At 35.0% G+C, this 13,484-nt stretch overlaps 1 protein-coding gene across 1 annotated transcript; it reads right to left on the minus strand.

Annotated features, from left to right (window-relative positions):
- Window positions 1–30: 30 nt before the first annotated feature.
- LOC145120345 (uncharacterized) lies at window positions 31–3,043 on the minus strand. Its single transcript, XM_079056173.1, has 11 exons — window positions 2,548–3,043; window positions 2,246–2,340; window positions 2,107–2,164; window positions 1,790–1,984; window positions 1,600–1,679; window positions 1,442–1,524; window positions 1,089–1,140; window positions 659–727; window positions 478–564; window positions 347–408; window positions 31–246 (listed from the first exon to the last, which is right to left on the minus strand). Exons 1-11 carry the CDS (start codon window positions 2,663–2,665, stop codon window positions 156–158), a joined length of 990 nt encoding a protein of 329 aa, XP_078912299.1. The 5' UTR covers window positions 2,666–3,043; the 3' UTR covers window positions 31–155.
- Between the last annotated feature and the right edge of the window lie 10,441 nt (window positions 3,044–13,484).

Consider the following 13,484-nt stretch of genomic DNA (forward strand, 5'->3'; position numbering starts at 1 on the left):
AACTACAAAATTTCAAAACCAAAGATACCATTTTCATCGATTGTACAATATCCCTACTAAAAAAACTCAGATTATTCACAATTAAGAGAGATCTGTCTAACTTTACTTTAAGCTAAAAAAATAAAATAAAATAAAAAATTCTCATATCAAATCTCTTATACACCAGCTTCCTCATCACCATGTTTGCTTTGTTCCAACTCATTAGTAGCAGCATCACCATGGCTTTTGTCTTCTTCCTTATCAAACCTGCAAAAAAAAAAAAAAAAAAAACATCAAAAAACTTAGTCATGATGGGTTTCATTTTGCCTTTTCTATTAAGCCCAAAAGATGATGAAAAAAAACATACGCTGAATAAACAACAAGCCCAACAGCAACAGCAGCAAAAGCTAAAAAGTACATCCAATCGACCTGACGATATGTGACAATGTCAGCTTCGTTTAAAAAAAATAAACTAAAAAAATTAAACTCGATATTAACCTTTTCATGATACACAAAGATGCGTATCAAAACTGACCACATGTCTGACGTCAACAAAGACAGATTTAGCATTGTGGACCCACTAATCTGCATTTTATACCAACACAAACAAAGTTCAATCATAGAGTTCTTAAAATTTCCATAACTAGAAAGATGTATAAAGAATGTTGCAAGGTCTCACCTTTAACAGGATTGGCACACCTGAGTAAAATAGAAACATTGCTGCTGCAAATCCAGCATAAGGAAGCACCTAATAAAAATATACATGTATTTAATAGAGGTGTTTGAAATTTTTTTGTAGGTTAATTCCATTAATTTGATTATTACATCCTACTTTCATTATTTCTATTACAGTATCGTTAATTCTATAAATCTACCCAATTATATAGCATTGTTATACAAAAAGAAATCTTGAAGTAAAATGCTCAAAAAAAGAAAATGAAGGTAGGATGTTGTAATACACAAATAAATGGAAGTACTTTACTATTTCTTGCATTTAGCCCTTGTAGGATAAATCTATAGATGAAAGTACAATCACACACACAGACACACGGTTATAGAGAGAGAGAGAGAGAGAGAGAGAGAGAGAGAGAGAGAGAGAGAGAGAGTACCGCTCCTGATGACCAATGGATGGATTTAAGTTCCTCACGCTCAAGTACGCTTCTATAGACATTGTTAAAGACCACAAAATAATGTAAAAAATATACAAACAAGATCAAATTGGTATTATTCTTCCTTCCAATTCCTCAAAAATGCCCTCATTTGGTCAAATATATTTTAAAAATCATGTATGTATAGACAACACACTAAATGGGAAAAAACACTTAACAAAAAGAAAAAGAAACGGGTGTCAAATGTCGAATGATTACGTGTTTTTTTTTATGGCTTAGAGGCTCTCTATAAAATAAATGTAGTAACCCTTTAAACTATTTTAAACAAAATGTTGCATATAAAAGAAGGATACATTTGAATACCACTGAAAATGGCACCAAAGAGACCCAACATTGCCATGAGTTCAACTCGATCTGCTGTTTTCACAAAAAACTCCTGCACAAGGGTTTTTCAGTAAGTGTATGCACAGCATTGCTATTTCTTGCATAAATGACAATTGTTTTTGCTCACCTCACTAACATTGCAGACAGCATAAAGTGTAGCTCCAGCAATAACCAACAAATCCCCTTTAATAGGATTGCTCCCACTCTCTAAGCATACACATAAATTAGTAAAAAAACGTATAAAATCCTAAATCCTGTATTATATTCTCATGTAAAAAAAAATGAAATTGAAAGCAAAACGCTAAATATATGCTCACGTGAACGATCTGCTGCATGCACATCTGAAAAAATAACAAGCACGAGACCCGCAACACAAATGACAACACCCGCAATTTTCTTGAATTTGTAGTTTGTTTTCAAGAAGAGCCACGTCAGGATTATGACTGATGGGATTGACCAACAATCCAGCAGCATAACACTCGTTAATGATGTGTATTGATATGCCTTCACCACTGCTCAATATATATATATATATATATATATATATATATATATATATATATATATATATATTAAATTAAGCATGGTTAATTTGTAAGAAATTATTAAACATTATATCGTTTTATAAACTTACCAAGATAATTTGCTTCTACGTCTATAAGTCCAAGAAGTAAGTAATAATACCATTTTGCCTGTAATGTTATAAAACCAATCAACTTCAATAAAAAGTTATGCTATGAGAAGAAAGATGGATTGAAGGTTTAATTACTAACTTTCATCTCATGTCTCCTGAAAATCAAAATCCCACCATAAACAATCGCCAACAACACATAATTTGCTAAAGACTGTGATGTTGGTGCATTGATTCCTAAGTTACATAAAACAATATAAATTAGAAACTATATTACAATCAATTATACAAGTACTATACCTAGAAAAACGATTCACACAACGTTTATGTTATTCAGTTCATTGGGATGCTAAGCATGCGATATAAAACAGCCATATATAATAAGAGAGTTAATTTTATTTGTTTTTAGTAGAATAGTTACAAATAATTAACGAAAACGCAAACCTCTTCTAGCAAGCTCAGATGATGTAAACCCAGTTGAAGTGATAAAAAGGGAGAGAATCTGTCCGAGAAAAAGGGCAAACAATGTCTTCTTTGTAAAAAGACCCTTAAAAGACACCATGATTCGATATCAAAACCCTTTAAGAATCTTAGAATACTTGCGAAAAACACCAAATTCAAGAAACCCAGAATGCCCAAAGCACAAAATCCCCATTCCTGTTGCTTTTGAAATCGACAAATGTTTATGAATGAGTGTAAAAGGATGGGAAGAAAACAAAATTTTGACCTTACGTAAGCAAATTAAATACCACCTAAGAATTTATTGTTGGATTTAATGCAAAACGCAAAAGAAAGAGAAGAAAAAAAAACTCCGTTTCAATGATACGTTGAGAACGATTTGAAGGAAAGAGTGGAGAATGAAAAGGGATTCTTAAAGAAGAAACAGGGTTTTGTGAAGAGGTGAGGGAGGGTTTAGGACTGTTTGTTGTTCGTATTCTTAATCGGTGGAAAACGGAATGACCGAAATTGCCTCGGAGATCTTTTTCAAGTATATATACTTTTTTCTCATCTTTTTGTGTGCATGTTGGTAATTTATTTATTTTATATTTAATTAAATCTTTTGGATAAATCCAATCTGCTTCTATTGGTGGTAATCCATGATATTGGATTTTAAATTTAATAAAATATGACATTAACAAAAAAATATTGTAGTTAATTCATAAAAATACAATAAAGGTTCGCATTATTTTTTTAGATAACCATTAGAATTTTACTCATAAAAAAACAACAATAATCCTCCCAAAAACATGTTCGCTAACTAGCAAATACACATTACCAAGTTGAAGTTCAATATTGTTTTCGAACAAAATTATTTCTTTACAAAGTAATTTTTACCTCTAATTAGTTACCAAAAAAATCCTGAAAAATCTTGCTAATAATTTGTGGGATTGAGCATGGCTTAAGGCATAAATTCCACATAATCCACTAATTAGGGATCTTCGTAACCATATATCCGAAAATTTCCAAAAATAGATATTGATATCCGATTTTGTATCCAAAAATTCGGATATTCGAAATTCCAAAATTTCGGATACGGAATCAAATATCAGTTTAGATATCCGAAAACACAATCATCTATATTTGTTTCTTCAAATGTTATTACTTGTTTAAATGTTAACAATGAGTAAATATAACATTCTAGTGTATTTGTTACCCCTTGTGAACTAAAAAAACATCCAAAGTATAAAACACATAAACAAGTTTCCAAAAAACAATCCAAAGTATATCGGCTAGCTTCTCAGCCGATATACTCTCCTGGATCAGAATGAAGCGAGCACTCTTGATCAACTGATCCACGATGACCCATATCAAATCTACTCCACGTGCGGTCCTGGGAAGCTTCGTGATGAAATCCATAGTGATATCTTCCCATTTCCACACGGGAATATCCAACAACTGCATCTTGCCGTGAGGTCGCTGGTGTTCGGCCTTGACTTTCCGACAAGTCATGCACCGCTCTACGTACCATGCTATGTCTCGCTTCATGCCGGTCCACCAGTAATCAGGCGAAGATCCCGATACATCTTGTGGGCCTCATCCATCAGAGTCTGTCGTACACCGCCCCAGTACGGAACCCAAACCCTCCTATGCAGGGTCAACAACCCATGGCTGTCATTAGGGATGAGATTTAGAACCGGAAAACCGGACCGCAACCGGAACCGTTAGAACCGTAATATATAGAACCGGTTCCGGTTCCGGGTTTAAAAATTGGCTTTATCCGGGTTCCGGGTAATCCGGGTTTGGGTCCATCGGGTCCGGGTAAACCGGGTCTAAAAACAGGAATCGGTGTTAGGAACCGGAACCACTTTTAGGACCGGAACCGGTTTTTATGAAACGTTTAAAAGATGCATATCTCATTCGTTTCAACTCCGATTGACATGCGGTTTTTTCCAAAGTGTAGTTTAGAGTTTGTACATGATATTAGACTATAAATTTGCCATTTTTAGTTTTATATTCATTGACTTACAGTCCCTCAACGTCGATATATCAAAGCTGAAAGTTTTTAGTTTTTTAGTTTTTTTTTGTATTCTGTGAAACTTTTAAAACATGCATATCTAATTCGTTTGAATTCGAATTGACATGTGGTTTTTTCCAACTTGTGGTTTACAGTTTGTACATGAGATTAGACTATAATGTTGTCATTTTGGTTTAATATTCAATGATTTACAGTCCCCCGAAGTCGGGATATCAAAACTGAAAATTTTCAACTTTTCAGCTATTTGTTTTTGTACTTTGTATTCTGTGAAAATGTTAACACATGCATATCTAATTCGTTTAAAGTCGGATTGACATGCGGTTTTTTACAGAGTGTAGTTTAGAGTTTTTACATGATTTCAGACTATAATTTTGTCAAATTTGGTTTCATATTCAATGAGTTACAGTCCCCAAAAGTCGGGATATCAATATGAAAATTTTCAAAGTTCAACCCACTAAATAGTAAGTAATTACAAAAAATATACGGTTTTTCCGGGTTTTCCGGTTCTAAACCCACTTTATCCGGTTCCAACCTACCCACTTTGATGTTTCCAGGTTTTCCGGTTCTAGACCCACTTTACCCGGTACCGTACCCGGAACCGGTTCCTATATACCGGTCCGGTTTCCGGTTCTACAAAATCTCGTTAACCGGTTCCGGGTTTTTCGGGTCTGGGTCCATCCGGTCCGGGTTTGGACCCACTTTCATCCCTAGCTGTCATAGTCAAATGAGGCCACCCGGCCTACGATCCTCTTATACTTCCGACGCTCTTCCTTCATACCCTCAACCTGCGCCTCCCGGATCCGCTCCAGCAACAGAGTAATCGCTGTCATCCTCGGACATATATCTTGTATCGGAGCCGCCACTGCCTTGCGGCTAAGAGCATCGGCCACCACATTGGCCTTGCTCGGGTGGTAAAGGATTTCACAGTCGTAATCCTTCACCACATCTAACCACCGACGCTGCCTCATGTTCAGATTTGGATGATCCATGAGGTACCTCAAACTCTTGTGATCCGTGTAAATGGTACAATGAACCCCATAGAGGTAATGCCACCAAATCTTGAGGGCGAAAACTACAGCCCCAACTCCAAATCGTGTATTGGGTAGTTCGCCTCGTGAGGCTTCAACTGCCTCGATGCGTATGCTATTACGTGACCCCGTTGCATCAACACTGCACCCATGCCTATGATCAAAGCGTCACAGTAAACCACAAAGTCATCGACGCCCTCAGGCAAAGTCAGGATCGGTGCCTCGCATAACCGCTGTCTGAGAGTCTCGAAGGCTGCCTGCTGCTCAGGCCCCCAGCGGAATGTCACCGATTTCTTGGTCAGTCGGGTAAAGGGAACAACGATCTTGGAGAAATCCTAGATGAATCTCCGATAATAACCCGCTAGACCTAGAAAACTCCGAATCTCAGTTGGAGACCTCGGAACCTCCCACTGCATCACGTCCTCTATCTTGGCCAGATCGACCAGAATACCCTTCTGGTTGACAAGGTGCCCCAGAAACTACGCCTCGCGCAACCAGAACTCGCACTTAGAGAACTTTGCGAAAAGTCTCTCCATCCTCAGTGTCTCCAGCACCTCCCTCAGGTGCTCCTCATGCTGCTCATGAGTCTTTGAATAAACCAAGGTATCATCAATGAAGACTATCACCGACCGGTCCAGCATCGGTCTGCACACGCGGTTCATGTGACAACCATCAAATTTCGGTCAAGTCAAAGTCAAACAAAGTCAACTAGTCAAACCGGTCAACTCCATTAACCCTTGTATGATAGGGTTTACGTTATGTAATCACTGTACAATTCGCTATTTTAATGAGAAAACATCATTTGGAAAGTTCATGTGTTTGATTTTCCTTAGCCTTAACAGTGCTAAACAATGAACCAAAGCGATAAAACACTATTGCACAATCATCGGGATTGTGTAGGACACTAAATCATGGCTTAACGGGGTCTAGGGACCTTGCGTTGCGAAGCCGGACACTCAAAAAGATCACAAACGAAACCTCTCGCAATCTCATTCAAACCCTACTCAAGATTACTTGACGCTAATAGGATCGAAACTCATACACTACGATATAAATTGACGTTAATAGCAACATAGTATAGTACAACGTTATAACTATAATCAAATTAAATTATGATACCATATTAAAATCAAATCAAAGTATAATGCTCTAATTAAATTTAAAAGAATCAAACTTGAATGCTATAATTAAACTTCAAATCAAAGTAGATTGTTATAATCAAATAATAACTCATCTTTTATAAAACTCCATTTTTATAAACTTTACATTAAATTTTATAAAACTCTATTTTTATAAACTTTACCTTAAATTTTATAAAACTCTTATATTAATTATGTAAAAGATGCTTGTGTTAGTGGGAAATTATGAAGACCACCAAAAGCAAAAAGATTATTCTCATGGTCTCCCACTGACACCTCCCATCCACTTTTCTTTCCTTTTTCTCCCAACACATTATTCTCTTCACCACTTAAACCTTCTCTATTCTTTCTCTCACTCTCAATCTCGAAATTTCCTCCAAGAATACTCATATTCCATCCAAGAACAATCTATTATACTCAAATCTTCATCCTTCTTGAAGCATTCATCAAGGTATGTTGTTAAAAGTTTCAAATTCATACAAGAAACAAATTAAATCCACCAAAATATCTAAAACTCATTTTATGCATAAACCTGATTTTTCTCAGAATACCATCAATACAATAAGAAGTTCTGGAAATTTTCAGAAAATAACTTATTTTTATTGAATTACTATAATTATTGCAATAAAGTAGGGCAATAATTCACATAAAATACTTTTTGCATTCAATAAATTCTGAGAAAATTCTGGGATGACCTATATATTGATTAAACATAATTTATGAAGTTTCATGCATTTATATTACTGTTTACTATTATTTATGATTTTGTTGATTAATTAATAATGAAATATATACAAAATACTTCCCTTAGTCACAAATATCTGAAACTTATACACTGGGCTCTATATCATCTTATAAAACTATGGTTCATTTTACAGAATTTTTGGGAATCATTTACTATTTTTCCCGAATTTTGTTGTTGTTTAATCATTAAAGTATTAATAAATACTAAACAGTTCAGAAAAATATAAAAATTTTACAGTAATTAATATTGTATGAAATAATGATTTCCTAATAATTTCATAAATTTTCAATTCTGTTTACTATTTAAAACCATTTTCCTAAGTATTTAAGCATGTAAAAATGCATTTTAATGATTATTTCATATAAATAATTGTTAAAATCTGTAAACAATTATAATTGGGCAAATTATTATTTTAATAAGAAATTATTAAAATCTGGCCTAAATTGAAAATATAAATTAATTATGCAAAGTAATTAATTCAATTTAAAATTCATTTAACAAATGAATACCTTAATATTATAATCAAAATGAATTATTGTTAATTCATCTAATATAAGAATATGTGTCTAATTATTTGTATTAGTACTCTATTCTCGTTTAGCAGTTCCTAAACCAAAACTATTAATTATATTAGGTTCTACGTCATTTTGACCCGAACCGTCTATCGTACGACACACGCATTTCGTTTTGGGACTAATGTGAGTAATCTACCCCATACTTTATAATTTTCAATACTTTTGGGGTGTATCATGTGGTTCTAATATGTTCCAACTTCATTTTATTGTTTTATCACAATTGAGACATTGTTGGGACATTTATACGTGAGTCATTAATTGTATAACTATTGTTTGTTTACGCTACATGTACTTGTAGTGCATTACCATTTTTAGTCTAATCTCCATGACTATGCCCGTATTCTTGAGGTACGTTATGGACAATAATAGCGCTATTGGGTTGACCACCCCGCCTTGGGACGCTAAGGTGATTGATCGCACGTGGTTGAGTGTGTATGATGATTAGATGCTCCATCCTATATATATATTTATATATATATATATATATATATATATATATATATATATATATATATATATATATATACATATGTATATATAGGGTGAGGACTTATTGTTGTTGTTATCATTTGTTAATCAAATTTTGATTTATAAACCGTTATCTCAAATACAATTGTTTGCCGACTTCAAAAGAAAACAAATTTCCAATTATAAAGGTTTCAACTTCACAATTTTCTCTACTAAAATTAGATTACTCACCAACTCTCGTAGTTGACCTGTTTTTACCCATGATGCAGATTTGAAGAATGAAGTTGATGAAAAATAGGTTGTGCCTTAGAAATCCACAAGACTATTTAAATTTGATGTAATAAATGTTGTTCATATTTGGATTTGTATTTGTATGTTGTGGATCTTGTTTGCATACTTAGTACTTAATTGAATCTAATCATATTATAACATAGTTGTCATGAGACTTTGAACAATATATCACGCCTCGATCGATTCCGACAAGGATCGGGGTGTGACAGATTGGTATCAGAGCCCTTGACTATAGGGAATTAGGTTAATTGCCTTGACCTAGTCTATAGCCTCTAGGGTCCTCTCGTATGCTAGTTTATAAAATGCACACACAACTGCATGCAATTCGCACTTAGAAAATCCTAGGAATACCTTTGTGTGTTAATTGCTCCCTTATGTGCATACGTATTACTCCTGACACTTATATGTGTGCATACACTTGTGAATATTCTCCCCTCTCTCTGAAAATCACACACATACTCAAGTTGTTTAACAAAATGTATATACATATATGTATTCCTTAGAGCTCATAGGAAATTCAAAGTCATCCACTCTAGTTGGGTAGGATCATAGTAATGGACACGTAGTAACTGGAAGGGGGAGGTGCCGGTAGCCCGAAAGTCCTGACTAGGTAAGCATTCGTATACATCCCAATCAACCGAGGGACCAGTTTGCTTATCTGGGGACCAAAGGCGAGAGTTCCCAAACCTATAGGCCAAAGCGCGTCATTCACATTACTTTTGAGCCATCAAAATACCCGACCTTATCAAACGTATCCGAAAGGATACACTCCAAAATGGCCAACTCATTGGACTATTAAGTTCCCTAATGGGCCTAGAAGTGGGAAAGAAATGTGAAAACTTAGTTTTGTGGGGGCCCACGCAAGTGCTACATGTTTCACATTTAGTAACCATGGAAAGCCCAAAAGGTGCCCAACACTCCTAACCATGGCCCAACAAGTGTTTTACAATTATTTTACCCAATAATGTCTAAAAAAAAAAACTTTATTTCCCTAATCAATTTACAAATAACTCACAAGTCCATATGCGTGTTTCTCATAGTTGACATGTTCCTTGTTTGGTTGTGGACTTAGGGTAGACTCATTAGGATCAACAGTCTAATAAAATTTTAATTACACATAACTGGGGGCATGTCGAGTGAATCTTAGGAGTGGATCAGACATGGAACAAATCACAAGATTATAATCAAGTTATTCCTACTAAATTCATAAGTCTATTTATATAGACCTCTGGTATAGAGTCGTCAGCGTAGTCGTGTCGGCAATATAGAATATAGCTAAATACATAATACAAACTATAATACCCAAATTATACAAAATTTTCTGCATAAAAAATCAATAGACAAACACAATGAAACTAAAAAGGGTATCAATCTATCAAGAGAAAAACACATACAATGTAGATTAAAATCCACTAATTATAACAAAATGGCTAAAAGAAAAGGTAAGGACTAAGGATTGTTAAGTCCTCTCTTCTTATAAATAGCTTTGAAGCAAGCTTGCCTAAGCTTCTTTGTTCTTTCTGTCAATTCCATACCTGGCAATTTCTCCATCATCTTCTTGTGCCCTGCTAACGTCTCTACCTCCTCCTTTAATCCCAACTCCTAGTTTTTTTAGGTAGATGCAATATATTTTTCGTGTGAGTTCATAAAATTTACAATGAGTTAAGTTTATGTAAATATAAATCAGAAATCGTAGTAAAACAATTGATTCGATGTGGCATATGCCTAGGGCCTATGTTTATGTTATAAAGAAACTAATAATTAAAATTTTAGAAAATACCAAAACTACTTTGGTTACCAAGTGCATGCATACATGCATGAGTAATGTATAGAAGGTTATTATCGTAGTTTACCTTGGCATTTTGAATGAGGGATTGAAGGCTCTTAAGTTTTCTATGAGGCCATCTGTTTATGTTTAGCTCTCTGCATCTTTTCTTCAACAATGTTAACCCTATCCCTAGTTCCTTTGCTGCCATGATTATCGGCATCTCAAAGTACTTCGCTATCTCTTCAAACTCCAATGGTCTCAATCTATTTGCCACCTTCCGGCCACCGTGATCAGTGGTGGCAGCACTAGAACTACCTGTAGCCTCACCACCGGATTTACAGTCTTCACTGAAACTAACCAATGGTAAATTACCATCCTCCCAACAATCCCATAAGCTTATATCTTCAAGGGGATCCAAATCGTGAAACTCATTTCTAGAAATGATGTTTTGATCTTTGTTAAGTACTGTGGAAACGTTCTGATCGAGCACTTCATGCAATTTTTCCGACAACTCGTAATCATGATGGTCGAGCATGTCACCACTGCAAAAATCCAAAAAAAAAAAAAAACTCAAGATAATCAAATCCAACACGATGAAAGACTCTTTTTGATCACTACAAATCCAAACCATGTTTTGATCAATATAGACAAAATCACTTTTTTGTGCGAAAGATGGGGTAATGAGTGGCGTTTATATATACCTGAAAAGATCTTGATGATCAAAGTACTGAAACCAATCGAGGTCATCTATGGGGTTTTGATGATCTGCAGGTGAATCCATTTGTGAGGGAGAAGTTAAAAGTTGCGGTAAGAATGTGATGATTTATATAAGTGAAGTGGGAGAAGTAATTAATAACAAATAAAGAGGAAATGAATATATATGGTCTTTGAACTGTAACCTTCTTCTTCAATTCGCACACATATACGTATATGTTGCCGCAAATTATGACTTATGTGCCTCATGCATTTAATACATCACATGCCTACCGCATATTCTTGACTTTGAAGCTACGTACCAGTTTCAAATTTCCCCAGTAGCACACTTTTCATTAGAAAGTACTCCAAGTCTTCACACATGAACCAGTTAGAAAGTACTCCAAGTCTTCACACACGAACCAATTAGAAAGTACTCCAAGTCTTCACACATGCAAATTATGACTTGTGTGTCGCTATAGGTAACTAATAAAATTTTATTTTTTAACCCCTTAAATATCAGTACAAGCTTCTAACCTCGACGTTTAAATTCAAAATTTCTTTTTATTACTAAAACTAGCATCGATTCAAGTATATAAACCATGAATCTTGAGAACACGACAAAACCCAAATAAGTCTTATCATCTATGTAAAAAAAACTCAGGGTTTTTACTAGTAAATCTATCAGTGGCGGAGCTTGAACAATTAACTTGGGGGGGGGGGGGCGAAAATATTATAAACTGAAATTAAAATTAAAAAAAACAGATTGTTTTCTACAAATAAACACCAAAAACACCTAGAAAAAGAATTACAACTCAGCCCGACAGCCTTTAATGTCTTTAAAAACAGATTATGAATGATATATTAGTAAGTAGACAACAATTTCTCTTTCAATGTTTTCATCTTTCCCATGATTATATCTAGAAAAATCAAAATGAAGGAACAATTGATCCAATCAAAACAAAATCAAATTCAAAATTAGAACAATAACCAATAACTCATTTAACAATAACCAAATCAATCTTTTTTGTCACTTTTCAGTTTTGTTTGAAGCTGACAAGCTGTTAAGCATAACCAAATCAATAACCAAATCTATAAGTTCATAACTTATAAATCAAATTGGCAAATCGCCAAATCGCAAATGACAGCCAAATTAAAAGGAAACTCAGTAAGACAGTAGTAACGCATAAATAGGCAACAAATTGACAGAAAATAGCAGCAGCAGTGCAATACGCCAACACCAACAATCAACAATCTTACAATCAGAAAAGAAAGAACATCTGAACAGGATTTGGGTCTCGGGATTACATACCTGATTTCTGTGAAGTGAGAATGGGGACTTGGGCACTTGGCGCTGGCGATTGGCGAGAGTGAGACCAGGCGACTGACTTGGCGAGACAGTGACAAACGAACAGCAGGCGAGATAGGCAGCGAATTGGGAAAATGGGGATGAATCGATTTTGATTTCTTGATACCGCTTGGTCGCTTGGAGAATTGGGAGTATTGGACCATTCTGATTAGGAATCGGGAGGGGCCAAAGCCCAAGTTTGAAGATAGCAGTCTTATAACCATTTTATTCTGAACTACAATTCCTACTTCTAGCCCAATAATACTACGCCCCTGGAATCTATGAGGGCTAGTGTAAACATTATGGTCATATATCATTAAGATTCTATGGACTTAGAATGTGTGATTCCGCCTCATTCCCTGTTCCTTGTTTGGTTGTGGGCTTAAGGCGGGGTCACCCATCCAAAATGCCCTTGCAATCTTAATGATATACGACTAGTTTACGTCAATCGACTATAAAAGAACTTGTAGGACTTATAATGCAAATTTCGTCAAAATTTGTTGAAACATTTGTAATGATGGAACTCGCTAACTACGTTATAAAATATTTATAGTGGTAATACCAAGGATAAAACAGGGAGTATAAAAGCACACATAGAATACTCTATCATCCCAAAACAATAAACTCCTTTTAAATTGACTCAGTTCAAGTTACAATAAGAAATTTCCAAGGTCATCATGTGACATCAGGAGGGTTGTTCCTCACCATAATCAATTTCTTGTACTACGAAAAGTTTTCCACATCTTTTTCCAAACTCTTGAAGTCCCAATCAAAATGCAAATTTCGGGACGAAATTCCCTCTAACGGGGGGATGATGTGACAACCATCAAATTTCGGTCAAGTCAAAGTC

This window comes from Lactuca virosa, chromosome 6 (genome assembly GCF_052849685.1).
Source record: "Lactuca virosa cultivar CGN04683 chromosome 6, Lactuca_virosa_CGN04683_v6, whole genome shotgun sequence".
In the NCBI taxonomy this organism is placed as follows: domain Eukaryota; kingdom Viridiplantae; phylum Streptophyta; class Magnoliopsida; order Asterales; family Asteraceae; genus Lactuca; species Lactuca virosa.